Source organism: Dendropsophus ebraccatus, chromosome 13, assembly GCF_027789765.1.
Source record: "Dendropsophus ebraccatus isolate aDenEbr1 chromosome 13, aDenEbr1.pat, whole genome shotgun sequence".
Taxonomy (NCBI): Eukaryota; Metazoa; Chordata; class Amphibia; order Anura; family Hylidae; genus Dendropsophus; species Dendropsophus ebraccatus.
Genome location: NC_091466.1, coordinates 34,638,871 through 34,653,503, shown reverse-complemented (window position 1 = coordinate 34,653,503; position 14,633 = coordinate 34,638,871). Strand labels below are relative to the sequence as shown.

Below are 14,633 nucleotides of genomic sequence, written 5' to 3'. Positions count from 1 at the left end.
TCAGGTCGCATTTTACTAATAGCAAAATTGTTATCCCATAACAGAAAAAAAAAAAAACGATTTCTAAAACTATATACAAGTCACTAGACAACAGCAGATCACATCTTATCTGCTGGGATAATTTTATATAAATAATGACCATAGAAATTGGCATGTTATATTATCTTGTCATGGACAGGCTTTTATACATAACAACACGCTGCTCCTGGTCATATTTGTGGATCTGGGCGTCCTCATGATGATGAAAATCGTTGTCTGCAAAAAATCAAACAAAATTATGAAGGTTAAAGTGAGGAACAGAAATCTCCGCCACGGTTATTGTACCACCAGTGACATCATCACTTACAGAAACATGAAGGATTTAAGGCAGATTCTGTGTTCTGTTTTTGAGAATGCTGCGAGGATAGGCGGCAGATTTAGGAGGATCCTGGCTGGCCCATGTGCCTTGAGGCTTGTCTGAAGAGAACCCAGTAGAATCTGGTGGCGGGTGACTTTGAGGTCCTGCAGAGAAACAATGAACAGAAGTTAGATAAAGGTTAGGTAAGATACACATTTTATTTACCACCTTATTATTTTCCCTAGTAAATCCTCTTCATTTTCACCAATCTTATAGGTCACTCTATACTTGTAGTTAAAGGGGTTTACCATTAAAGGCACATATGACAAGAGAACCTCTCCCCCTACCTACAACAAACTTTGCCTGCTGATATTAAGTGTGCGTAGTATGGAGCGTCCAACTGCGTTCTTAAACAATAAAATGGAATAATTTGAGAGTATATGGTCTCCATAGGATGGATACTAGACCCAGAGGAATGCCCCCACAGGTCTCCCTGATAGGCTTCTTCAGCTCAAGAGGTTAGAGCGCCTGAGAAAGCCTCTTATTCTTCACCCCCCCCCCCCCCATATATATATATATATATATATATATATATATATATATATATATATATATATAAAGTACATCATCAACCCCGGACGAAGGACACGAAACGCGTGTCGGGGTGGTGGCGTCCTGGAGAGTGGTTTGATTCCTGTGACTTGTTGGTAATATATACGGTTCGGATATGGGGTGGGACGGACTTGTATCATATACTTAGGACATTGTTCCAGCGTTACTATCTTGCACTTAGCACTTTGTTGTCCAGTCTCAGTGTTCTTTTTCATGAATTGTTCTTACATTTTTTTGTTACATATGATGTCTCTCCAGGATTGCCGCCCTGTTTTTAGTGTTGATTTCATTTTTGTTAGATTCTTTTTGTATTTTAATATGGTTTGAAATAAATTTATGCTACAATACTCAATTCTGTGTTTTTTGGGTTTAGTTTAGCTATGTTGAGGTAGCATCACGGCTTAGGCACCATCTTTTGATGTAGACCCATTTGGGGATTATATGTGTAACAGTGGGTGCCTTACGTTTATGCGATTTTGGTTAATAACAGATGATTAGAAAGAGTGTGGACTCTGACCACCTCCTGCTTCCCAACATACAATCAGAGAATTTGTATGAAGCCGATTCTGCATAGTTTTGAGGGTTTTTTTCTGGCAATTAGCTGTTTTGTAGAGCCGCTGCACCCAGATTCATACAGTGAATGCAGCCAGACGACATGACTTAGTTCAATGGGTGGTAGCCATCCCAGATAACTGCAGCTTAGCTCTCATTTACTTGGGTTTAGAGGCATTCTTCATGATAGGTATTTGTATAACCTCCTAGTTTAGGCCTTTAAAAGAATTCTACCGATTCTCCTCTAAGGACCCTTTCACACCAAACAATTATTGGCCCCTTCCGGTCAGTAATCGTTGGGAGTTATAGGTCATGTTAAAAGCAACGCTCATCAGCTGATCTTTGATTTAAAACATGACCTATAATGACGATGACGATAGCGACAGTCTGCTGAAGCAAGTACTGATCTGACAGGTTGGCGCTCGCTTGCTCCTATGCCTGTGCCATCTAAAAGGACCCTAACTCAAATGTGCAGAGGTTAAAGTGTCACTGTCGTGAATTTTTTTTTTGCAGAAATCAATAGTCCAGGCGATTTTAAGAAACTTTGTAATTGGGTTCATTATCCGAAAAGTGCATTTTTATCATGAAAAAGCAGTTTGAAGCTCTCCCCCCTGTCTTCATTGTTCTCCTATGGAGAGAGCTAAAGAAAAGACCAAAACAGGACAACAAAGAGTTAATCTACAAATCCCTCACGGGATATCTCCTGTGACAGTCACCAGTGACCTGTCTGAGCTCAGATTACAGCTGTCACCCAGCTCCGTGCCTGTAATCCTCTGTTATCTGCTTTCTGCTGCCGGCTAACTCCCTCCTTCCTCCTCCCCCCTCCCCTCTCCCTAGAGCAGACAGGGGACGTCTCCTGCAACAAGTCACAATTTTCAGATTTTTCAGAGTGGATGAAAAAGAGGAAGGAGGGGGGGACCTGGGAAAAGGCTTTTTACATGCAGATAATGGCAGATTTGGCTAATAAACCCAATTACAAAGTTTCTTAAAATCGCCTGGACTATTGATTTCTGCAAAAAAAAAAAAAAAAAAAATACGACAGTGACTCTTTAACCCCTTAGTGACCGCCGATACGGCTTTCTACGGCGGTCACTAATGGTCCTTATTCTGCTGCCATCAGCTTTTTACGGCGATGGCAGAGAATAAGGCTGCGGGGCCGGGACGGCCCCCACCCCAGCCCCCCGGCTACCGGAGGTAGCTGAGGGGTTGGGGCAGTGTGTGCGGTCCGTCCCGCCCCCCCCCCCTTACCGACGATCGCCGCTATTAACGTTATAGCGGCGGCCGTCGGTAAAGGGGATTACCGGTGCTGCCGCCGCCTTTCGTCTCCCCCCGCCGTGAATCTACGGCGGGGGGAGATGAAATAAGTGTATATCAGACCCCAGATCAGACCCCCCTAGTGCCCCGATAACTAACCCCCCTCCCCCGGCGGCCATCATTTCCAAGATGGCCACCGCCATCGCTGTGAACCGACTAACGTCGGTTCACAGCGATGAAAAAGTTAAAATGAATGAAAGCCCCATGCTCTCCGCCACCAGAGGTAGCGGAGAGCATGGGGCAGTCATCGGGACCCCCCTGTTTGGTCCCGGTACAAGCGATCAGCGGTATATACTATATACCGCTGATCGCTTGTACCATGTGCTCCCGGCACTTTTTATCCCCTGTCACCATGAATGATTGGTGACAGGGGATAAAAAGTGATGTCCCCCCACCCCCCAAGTCGCCCCCCACCCCCCCTGTCACCCCCGTCCCCCAGTCACCCCCCCTTCCCCATATACTCACCGGATCCACGGAGCTCCTTCCTCCTCGACGTCCTGGCTGGTTATGAAGTGCGCATGCGCTTCACAACCAGCCAACTCTGAAAATTTAAAGTGACAGAGACCAATTTGGTCTCTGTCACTGAACTATGATTACTGTGATAGAAAATATCACAGTAATCATTGTAATACAGTGAAAATGAATATGTAAAGTACAAAAAGTGACAAACATACAAAAAAATAAAACACACACTTTTTATTATAGTAATAATTGCAGTTTACTCCCAAATTACCCCTAACCCCTCCCCAGATTACCCGTAACCACCGCACGTTGCCCGTAACCACCGCACGTTGCCCGTAACCACCGCACGTTGCCCGTAACCACCGCAAATTGCCAGTGACCCCCTCCAGATTGCCCGTAACCACCCCAAATTACATGTACCCACCCCAGATTACCTATAAGCACTTCAGTTTATCAGTAACAATCCCAGATTGTCTGTAACCCCTCCAGGTTGCACATAACCCCCCAGGTTCCCCGTAATCATGCCAGATTACATGTAACCCCCCCCAGATTGCACGTAACCACCGCGCGTTGCCTCTGACCACGCCACGATGCCTCTGCCCACGCCACGATGCCTCTGCCCACGCCACGATGCCTCTGACCACGCCACGATGCCTCTGACCACCGCACGTCGCCTCTGACCACCGCACGTCGCCTCTGACCACCACACGTCGCCTCTGACCCCCTCCAGATTGCGGTGCCCATGTCAGATTACAGGTACCCACCCCAGATTGCCTATAAGAACTTCAGTTTATCCGTAACCACCCCACATTGCCCGTAACCACCCCACGTTGCCCGTAACCACCCCAGATTGTCAGTAAGCACTGCAGGTTGCGCGTAACCACCCCACATTGCCCGTATCCACCTCAGATTGTCTGTAAGCACTGCAGGTTGCCCGTAACCAGCCCACGTTGCCTGTAACCACCCCAGATTGTCTGTAAGCATTGCGGGTTGCCCGTAACCACCCCACGTTGCCCGTATCCACCCCAGATTGTCTGTAAGCACTGCAGGTTGCCCGTAACCACCCCACGTTTCCCGTAACCATCCCAGATTGTCTGTAAGCACAGCAGGTTGCCCGTAACCAGCCCACGTTGCCCGTTACCAGCCCACGTTGCCTGTAACCAGCCCACGTTGCCTGTAACCAGCCCACGTTGCCTGTAACCAGCCCACGTTGCCTGTAACCAGCCCACGTTGCCTGTAACCAGCCCACGTTGCCTGTAACCAGCCCACGTTGCCTGTAACCAGCCCACGTTGCCTGTAACCAGCCCACGTTGCCTGTAACCAGCCCACGTTGCCTGTAACCACCCCACGTTGCCGTAACCACAGCAGGTTGCCCGTGACCACCACACGTTGCCCATAACCACCACACGTTGCCCGTAACCACCCCGCGTTGCCCGTAACCACCCCGCGTTGCCTGTAACCACCTCAGGTTGCCCATAACCACCCCAGGTTGTTTGTAACCACCCCACATTACCTGTAATCTAATTTTTTTTATTTTATTTTAGTAACTGCGCTATTCTAATAACCATTACTAGCTGCGGTTTTGCTCCTGTAAATTGGCGCTCCTTCCCTTCTGAGCCCTGCTGTGTGCCCGTACAGTGGTTTATGCCCACATATGAGGTACCGTTTTACTCAGGAGAACCTGCGTTACAGATTTTGGGGTACGCTTTCTCTCCTGTTCCTCGTCAAATTGAGAAATTTCAAACTAAACCAACATATTATTGGAAAAATTCGAGTTTTTCATTTTTACTGGCCAATTTTGAATACTTTCCTCTAATACCTGTGGGGTAAAAATGGTCACCACACCCCAAGATGAATTCTTTGAGGGGTGCTCTTTCCAAAATGTGGTGACTTTTGGGGGGAATCTATTCTGCTGACACTACAGGGGCTCAGCAAACGCACCTGGCGCTCAGAAACTTCTTCAGAAAAATCTGCACTGAAAATGCTAATTGGCGCTCCTTCCCTTCTGAGCCCGGCTGTGTGCCCATGCAGTGGTTTATGCCCACATATGGGGTACTGTTCTACTCAGGAGAACCTGCTTTACATATATTGTGGTGACATTTCTCTCCTGTTCCTCGTGAAATTGAGAAATTTCAAACTAAAGGAACATATTATTGGAAAAATTCGAGTTTTTCATTTTTACTGTCTACTTTTGAATACTTTCCTCAAATACCTGTGGGGTCAAAATGCTCACCACACCCCAAAATAAATTCTATGAGGGGTGCACTTTCCAAAATGGAGTGACTTATTGGGAGATTTTACTCTGCGGACACTACAGGGGCTCTGCAAACGCACCTGGCACTCGGAAACTTCTTCAGCAAAATCTGCATTGAAAAAGCTAATTGGTGCTCCTTCCCTTCTGAGCCCTCCTGTGTGCCCATACAGTGGTTTACGCCCACATCTGGGGTACCGTTGTACTCAAGAGAACCTGTGTTACAAATTTTGTGGTACTTTTTTCCTCTTGTTCCTCGTGAAATTGAGAAATTTCAAACTAAAAGAACATAATATTGGAAGAATTCGAGTTTTTCATTTTTACTGTCTTCTTTTGAATACTTTCCTGTAATACCTGTGGGGTCAAAATGGTCACCACACACCAAGATGAATTCTTTGAGGGGTGTACTTTCCAAAATGGGGTGACTTATGGGGGGTTTTCTCTCTGCTGACACTACAGGGGCTCTGCAAACGCACCTGGCGCTCAGAAACTTCTTCAGCAAAATTTGCATTGGAAAAGCTAATTGGCGCTCCCTTCCTTCTGAGCCCTGCTGTGTGCCCATACAGTGGTTTACGCCCACATATGGGGTACCGTTGTACTCAAGAGAACCTGCATTACAAATTTTGGGGTGCTTTTTGTCTCATATTCCTTTTGAAAATGAGAAACTTTAATCTAAACGTATATATTATTGGAAAATTTAAATTTTCAATTTTTTTACTGCCTAATTGTGAATACTTTCCTCCAGCCCCTGTAGGGTTAAAATGCTCATTATACCCCTAGATTAATTCTTTAAGGTGTGTAGTTTCCAAAATGGGGTCACTTATGGGGGTTTTCAGGATACCAGACTTCTAAATCCATTTAAAAAAAGAACTGGTCCCTAAAAAAATCAGTTTCACGAAAATGTGATAATTTGCTGATAAATTTCTAAGCCCCATAACACCCTAAAAAAGTAAAATATGTTTACCAAATTATGCCAGAATAAAGAAGACATATTGGTAATGTGACTTAGTAACTAATTTATGTGCTACGACTTTCTTTTTTTAGAAGCAGAGAATTTCAAAGTTCATAAAATGCTAATTTTTTTAATTTTTCATGATATTTTGATGTTTTTCACAAAAAACACACAAAGTAGTGACCAAATTTTGCCACTAACATAAAGTGCCATATGTCACGAAAAAACAATCTCAGAATCGCTAGCATACGTTAAAGCATCACTGAGCTATAAGAGCATAAAGTGAGACAGGTCAGATTTTGAAAAATTAGCCTGGTCATTAAGGCCCAAACTAGCTGCAGCACGAAGGGGTTAAATACTCTAAATACTCTTAAAATGTATTATTGACAGCTTTCTTCTATTAGAACCAGGTGTTCCTGAGAGTCTTCCTTACTACCGTAGCTGGAGCTATCATCGTTGTGCCTATAGGTATACTTGTCTTGCTTATTTTTCAATCTCTGGGAGTGAGCTAATAGTGGGGGTCCCAAGTGGTGGGCTCCCTCTATATCATCCATAAGCAGCACTAACATAGGCTGTACAAAGTAAAAAAAAAAACCTTTATCATGACCATACAAGGCCACATATTGCCTGCAATTAAAACATATAAATTTGCGGACAGTATTAGTATGAGCACCTGTAAAACCAACATGGATGGATGCCAGATGTCAAAATGTGCCAGAATGCTGCCACAAACTTTCTAGTAAATCCTTATACAGATTTGATCTCTCCATACCTGGTCCTGATCTTGTCTCACCCGATGCTCCTTTGCTATTGCTCTGCGATTGCCACTGGTTTTGGGGGTATGGCTCTGTCAGGAAACACACAGGTAAATATTTGTTAGTTTCCCTCCTTTCCATACGTCCTATTCAATCACTAACCACCTGGTGTTAGCACTTTGCAAATGGCAACCAGTACAGACGTAAGAACAAAATAATACCAGAGTGAGTGAATCCAAGTGCATATTACCTCCGTATCTTCCTGCTCCCATCCCAGAAGCTGGGAAACCTTGACTTCCTGTTTGTGGTCCACTATTCCATTGTGTTGGCTTATAGTTTGCATCTATAAAAATAAAATGGTGTGTTATATTTGCCAAGTACAGAAAATACAAGCCTGCATTCCACTAACCTAGTAGCAAATGGTCCCATGGTGGTACTATTAGTATTTTAGACTGGACCTCCCTTTTGGCAGCGGATTAAGGCCATGTGCACCGATACGGCACAGAGTGGCTTAAGATTTAGATGACATGCCTGGAGTTACTCCATGTGCCATCATAGGCTGCCTATGGGATGCGTCATGTTTTGTTTTTGAAACAATGTGACATGGCGTGCAATGCTACATACCACAATGGAAAAAATTGAGAGTCTGGCCTTGTGCAAAACATTTCTAGCACTGTGATAAATCTGAAAACCCAGCAGTTATGAGAATGTATGTTACCTGCACCTATAGGTGGTTTTGCAGCATTGTGAAATCCACTGTTGTCCTTCTGGGGACCAGGAAACTGCTGATTTTGGTTGAAGCGACTGTCAGCTGCTGAAAAATAATGGCGTTGGAGTGTGAGGTGGGGGCCATTATGCTAGGACAACAGGTTTGATACAGCACTACACTAGCTTTTGTGCATCTTTATAAACAATATGGTCTATGATTTGTTCAGCATGCTGACAGCATGATATCTTGTTGCACTTGCATGCGTTTATGCTGTAGGAATGAATTTGTAAACCTGCAATGATGCACTAGCACTTTATATTGTCAGGATTTGTCCCAGTAACATGGCTTCCTGTCTCCTTTAAATATTGTGTATAAATGGTCATGGTTCTCAGGTGTATAGCTGTTTAATTCATGAGCAAAACACGTCTAGTACTGTGATAAATCTGAAAATCCAGCAGTTATGTGAATGTGTGTAGTTACCTGCACCTATGGGTGGTTTTGCAGTATTAGGAAATCCACTGTTGTCCTTCTGGGGACCAGGAAACTGCTGATTTTGATTAAAGCGACTGTCAGTTGCTAAAAAAAAATAATATATAATTAAAATAGAGGCCAATGCTATTTCATACTACTCACACATAACCACCAACAAGTGAATAATTCATCTGGAGTGATTCCAATCATGATGTTACAGGCTGCAAATGGGCACAGTCGCTACTTTGATAGCCAGAGAAAGACAATGACAGGTCTACAGCATCTCAAATCTCAGATTCCTGGACCTCTATGAGAGTAAATGCTTTTATAGAGTTTCTGATATAAATAATACTTGTGCAAATGCAATGTGGGATACCTGAATATCCGCCTGCTGCTTGCCCGACCATAGGTCTTGGTTCCTTAGAGGGACCCGGATTATCATATCTGGTACTAGAAATGCCTGGAGTCTGACTGAAACCTAAGGAGTGGAAAATAAATATTCTGTTCACACAGACGGCGGCGTAGGCCCATGCAATCTATATTGACATCTGTGCTGGGCTGCTCCATAGTGCTCACTCATAACTACTGAATAGGATCCATTAAGTTGCCACTAGAAATGAGCGTTACTTGAGCAAGAAGTTGGACGCAAAGAGTCCTGGAAAATATGGATACCACCTACAGCTCCCTAGGGCTGCATCCAACTTTGTCAGCCACCGGTATTCAGATGGCAAACGACTGTTCTTAAGCATGCTCGAATAGCGTTAATCTCTAGTCACCACTATTGTCTGTCATGGTACAGATCCACCGCTGCATCGTGGTTAGCGCTTATGAAGAAAACCACAATACCGAGCTGTATGCATTTATTGAATGATATACACGTTTATGCACAGATTTTACAGGAGGGGCAAGAACGATAATGGGGCCCCGATAACTATTAAATATGACAGGTTCTCTGAAAATATCAGAATCTATAGGGCTCTAAAATCCTTATATACTGTAAGAAATGATTACAGCTGCAGGAGGAGGGAGGGCATAATCTGTATACATCTCATGTATAAGGAGAGTATAGACACTGCTAGATGTTTATATAAGAAAATATAAAGATGCCTTCTTGTTTAGCCTGCGGCATCACAACACATCCAAATCTACTAGGTTACTGAGGCCACACCAAAGTATTACAACATGCAACATAACAGATACTTGGCAAGTGATGTGTTGTAAATAGGTAATTACTATTATTAATAGGCGCTGTTTTAAGAATCTGCAACCCTGCAAGAAAAAAGTTTATGTATACAGCAATGCCACATGTATGAATGAGCAGTTACAGATTCATTCCATGTACCCACAGGTTCTCCTGTCATATACTGCCTCTGTTAGGCACTGTTGTGTCCTCTAGAAGCATTGCCGCTCTATTCAATGTCTAATAGGACTGACTGAGATACTGTAGTGGAGTAGAGCACTTGGCTGCATCAGTTCCATAGACACTGAATGGAGCTGCAAGGCGCACCTGTGAGATCATGCCACCAATGATCATCAAAGTGCAAATGTGCCATCTTTCTCATCATCTGTAGTTACCTGATCCCAATGTTGGTTTTGTCTTATCGTAATATCCAGTGTTGTCAACCCGTGAACCAGGAAACTGCTCATTTTGCTTATAATGACTGTCAGGTTCTGTAAATGAATAAGGACAAAATTTTAACAGAGTTGAGCAGAGATGTATTCTGGTGACCTGGAAAGAAAAACACTAGCGATTACTGTCTTTACTCAATGTCACAGGAGTGAAGCACAGGAAGAGCTAAAGTAGCATCAAACAGCTCCACATAGCTCAGCTTCCTGAACTTTGAGTGTGATCTGAGAAGTATGGCATATTGGGTCTTGTTACCTATATTTTCACATCTTCAGTGCTTTAAAGGATATCCTGTTAAGGATTTCTACCATGTCCTCTGTGTCATTTTTGTATAGCCCCGAAGAAGAGGACTGCCAGAGTCCAGATGAACATCCCCCTGTGATCCTCTTCTTTGAGGCTATGATGCAAACACACTTGAACATGGAAGTCAAGGTCAGGAGAACTTGATTCTCTGCACAGCCTGAGTCACTCATCACTAATGATATGAGCGAGATATCTGCAAGCAAGTTTGTGATGTCAAAGCCTCTTCGCCCATCAAACGCAACCAAAGAGGCATAAATGAAAGCAAAGGGCTGTGATGACTTGTACTCCGGTCCCATCCTGATGCCTGCTTGAAGCGCCACTAAATCTGATGGGCTTACATTAAAAGGTATGAAATCTGGCTATGAAAAGATAACACAGAGGACACAGAAGGAATCCTTATCATTAAAGCAGTAATGAAGTGCACCTTTGGTTTATTAGGGTAAATCATCATAACAGGTCCCCTGTGTGCTGGAGTTCTCCAATTATTAAAGAAGCTATAATCTCCCGAGAGAAGGAATTTTTCCCAATCCATAAATCCTAGCTGTACAAGGAACAATGTGAGATACCTGAATATCTGCCTGCTCCTTGCCCAACCATAGGTCTTGGTTCCTTAGAGGGACCCGAACTATCATATCTGGTACCAGAAATGCCCAGAGTCTGATTGAAATGCATGTCTGAACCTGTATAAGGGGGAAAAAAAAGTTAGGATCCTACGCTGTTCACACTGGCCAACATGACAGCAATTTATACTTATGCACTTTTTACAATGAGAAATGCAGGCTATATTCACATAGAATAGCAATGCTTCATAATAATTTAACAGGACAGTCACCCCCAGTGCTGGCCATGTAACAGATTCAGCAAATATACTGTGAGAAGCAATTACAGCTGCAGGTAGAGGAAGAGAGGGCAGCACCGGTACATCTCATCTATACGGACGGTGTACTTAAAAAAATGTGTGTCCAAAACATGGCAAATTTTTTTTTTTTTTTTACACTACAAGTTCCCATACACCTTACACTAAAGTTAGCCAAATGTATAAGGTGTATGGCGGCCTCTCAACTCTCCATGATAAATGATGTTGGTGGAGAGAAGGGTTGGCATGAATGGTCTAAAAACAGAAATAGCACATAAAATGTCAACAACTATATAGAGATGGGGTCCCCTAAAAATGGAAGGGCACTGTGTTCTTCAACAAAGAGTATAAGAAAAAGATTTTATGGTTAAAGGGGTTATCCAGTGCTACAAAAACATGGCCACTTTCTTCAAGAGACAGCCCCACTCTTGTCTCCAGCTTGGGAGGGGTTTTGCTGCTCGGTTCAATTGAAGTGAATGGAGCTTAATTGCAAACCGCACCTGAACTGGAGACAAGAGTGGTGCCGTCTCTGAAAGAAAGTGGCCATGTTTTTGTAGCACTGGATAACCCCTTTAATAAAAAATTCTCTTTATTGGAAATCATATTGGGAGAGACAGACACCATATTCTATGGGATAACCCGTTTAAAAGTCACACAAAAAAATCCAATAATGCATCAATATGATAATGAGTCTTCTCTCTGATGCTGATAATCCCAGTTACCTGCTCCCTGTGGTGGTTTTGTCTTATCGTAATATCCACTGGTGTGAACCTGGGAACCAGAAAACTGTTCATTCTGCTTGTAATGGCTGTTGGGTTCTGTAAATGTATAATGATAGAATTATAGCACAATAAACAATAGGTGAGTTACAGAACCAAGACAGATTAACAAGATTGGGGTTGTTGGGTTTAGAAAAAAAAAAAAGACATCTTTGAGCGATCTGATCATAGTGTACAAATATATAAAGAAATAATTATTCAAATGATCTTTTCACACCCAGACCTGTAACTGCAATAAAGGTTTCACCACCATCAGACGATGATTCTATACTGTGAGAGCAGTGAGACTATGGCAGCAGCAATGATCATACCTGTATATTCAAGTCACCATTACAACTAATCACTGGCATGAGTGGTCTTGCTATCCTGCTATGGCCAGTGACTGCAGTGGTGATTTGTGTATACAAGAAAAACATCACTGCAGACGTATAAGAAAAGCCAGTGGAAAAGACCGGAGTGGTGTCCCCGGTTGTGGTGCGGATCAGACAGGTGAGCATAGTTTTATTTTAGTAATAAGCTGTAGGAAATTCAGTCAAACTTTGATAGTATTACCACTGTAAACCTCAACATCCTTAAAGGACAGACTTTCACAACATTTCTCATGTAAATCATAGCTCTGCAAGTCACAATGTTGCATACCTGAATATCTGCCTGCTCCTTGCCCAACCATAGGTCTTGGTTCCTTGGAAGGGCCCGAATTATCATATCTGGGACCAGAAGCGCCCGGAGTCTGATTGTAATGCATTTCAGGGCCTGTGAAATTAAAATAAAAATTGTTGAACAGGCAATTATAAATTGTGAGATCTTACAAAAGAAACTGCTGTGACCCTATTCACACTTGAGAGTAGCTTAAGCACCTCCCACCTTTAAAAATAGAGTGGTTACAGATTCATGCCACATAGATTCTCCTGGCATATGCTGCCCACTGTGGCACTGTAGCCCCTGTAGAAGCATTGCCACTCCATTAAATGTCTAATGAGACCGACCAAGACAGCAGCACTTGGCACCACAGTTTCCACAGACATAGAATTGATCAGCAAGGTGCACATGTTTACATGGACCCATTTAAACTCCCCTGGAGCAGTTGCTCAGGACCTCAATACTAGAGATCAGTAATGGCTGTAGATAGCTCATAAGCTCATTTTTCATAGGATAACTCTTTAACATTCACTACAACATCCAATGATGCATCAATCTGATAATCTGTTCCTGACCATTTGCAGTTACCTGCTCCCAATGGCGGCTTTGTCTTATCGTAATATCCACTGTTGTCAACCCGGGAACCAGGAAACTGCTCATTCTGCTTATAATAACTGGGAGGTTCTGTAAAAAAGCAATGACAGAATTATAACATAAAAGGAAGGAGCTCCACACATCTCAGCTTCCTGAACGCTGAGTGTGATGTGAGGAGAGTAGGATACTGGGGCTTATTACCTATATTTTCAGGTGAGGTTAAAGCTTTAAATGGGTTGGGGGGGATTTTGCCCCTTATTATTGTTCCAAAATGCAAAAAAGAAGATCTAATCACCTGCATAATCCTCTCCACATTCAGCTCAACCACTCCAGCCCTCACCTAGTATTACCAAAGTAAAGCTCCGCTGAGAGCAGAGGCTGTCACAACATTTCTAATGTGCAAGTCACAATGCTGGATACCTGAATATTTGCCTGCTGCTTGCCCAACTATAGGCCTTTGTTCCTTAGAGGGACCCGGAGTATCATATCTGGGACCAGAAACGCCCGGAGTCTGATTAAAACGCATATCAGAACCTGTGAAATAAAAAAATATTGCTGTTATTACTCTCTAACACTGTTCACACTGTACCGCATGACAGAGGCTTAGGCATATGCGTCTGTAACAATGGGTGCAAAGAAATGCCACTGTGACTATGTACATGTCTATGCAAGAGGCTCCATGGCAGATTTTAAATATAAGGATAATCTTCCCTCAAGGTTTCTATTAGGCATAAAAATATTATCGGTTGATGTATGAGTAGTGGGGAGATAGTTCAATGTAAATATAGGTATACAACATTTATTGTGCAAAGTGAGAATGACAAAATATACTGCTAGAAATTATGCTAAAATCATGTAAAAGACATATATTATTAATGAACTGTGCAAATTGGATGATAAATATTTGAGGCTGCAGGGCTCATGTGACGGTATGTATATCTCCAAAAGGGTTAAGTATTTGGGATTATCAGTATATTAAATATGTATATATAAAGACAGTCCCACAGAGAATTACTTATTATACGTAATGAAAAGGGCCCCAATAACTATTTGATTGAAAATGAGAGATCATGAATGATCATCTGCATACAAACTACAGTGGCAAACATTTTATCACAGGATACACCCCTTAACGTTCCCTAAAACATCCAATGATGCATCAATGTGACAATCTGTAATTTCTGATCCTGACAGTCTGTAGTTACCTGCTCCCTGTGGTGGTTTTGTCTTATCCTGATATCCAGTGTTCTCAACCCGGGAACCAGGAAACTGCTCATTCTGCTTATAATGACTGTCTGGTTCTGTAAATGAATAACAACAGAAATTTAACAAAGGAGCAGCGTTGCGGTTACTCCTGGGGACAAAAAAAAAAAATTACCAGCGATTACTGTCTTTGCTCCATGTCATAAGAAGGAAGCTC

General features: G+C 42.9%; 1 protein-coding gene across 6 annotated transcripts in view; it reads right to left on the bottom strand.

Moving 5' to 3' along the window:
- Positions 1 to 14,633, bottom strand: part of LOC138770868 (collagen alpha-1(I) chain-like) — a 40,480-nt gene continuing 25,847 nt past the window's right edge. For 4 of the 6 annotated variants that reach the window (XM_069950146.1, XM_069950143.1, XM_069950148.1 and 1 more), the window contains 14 exons: positions 14,419 to 14,514; positions 13,634 to 13,747; positions 13,208 to 13,303; positions 12,620 to 12,733; positions 11,924 to 12,019; positions 10,912 to 11,025; positions 9,991 to 10,086; positions 8,792 to 8,893; positions 8,425 to 8,520; positions 7,954 to 8,049; positions 7,486 to 7,578; positions 7,253 to 7,327; positions 347 to 501; positions 1 to 255 (listed from right to left, as the gene is read on the bottom strand). In XM_069950146.1, the coding sequence (XP_069806247.1) occupies positions 362 to 501; positions 7,253 to 7,327; positions 7,486 to 7,578; positions 7,954 to 8,049; positions 8,425 to 8,520; positions 8,792 to 8,893; positions 9,991 to 10,086; positions 10,912 to 11,025; positions 11,924 to 12,019; positions 12,620 to 12,733; positions 13,208 to 13,303; positions 13,634 to 13,747; positions 14,419 to 14,514 (1,328 nt within the window). In that variant the 3' untranslated portion in view covers positions 1 to 255; positions 347 to 361. The remainder of the gene's footprint in view (positions 256 to 346; positions 502 to 7,252; positions 7,328 to 7,485; positions 7,579 to 7,953; positions 8,050 to 8,424; positions 8,521 to 8,791; positions 8,894 to 9,990; positions 10,087 to 10,911; positions 11,026 to 11,923; positions 12,020 to 12,619; positions 12,734 to 13,207; positions 13,304 to 13,633; positions 13,748 to 14,418; positions 14,515 to 14,633) is intronic. The other 2 variants (XM_069950145.1, XM_069950147.1) reach the window with 2 other exon arrangements.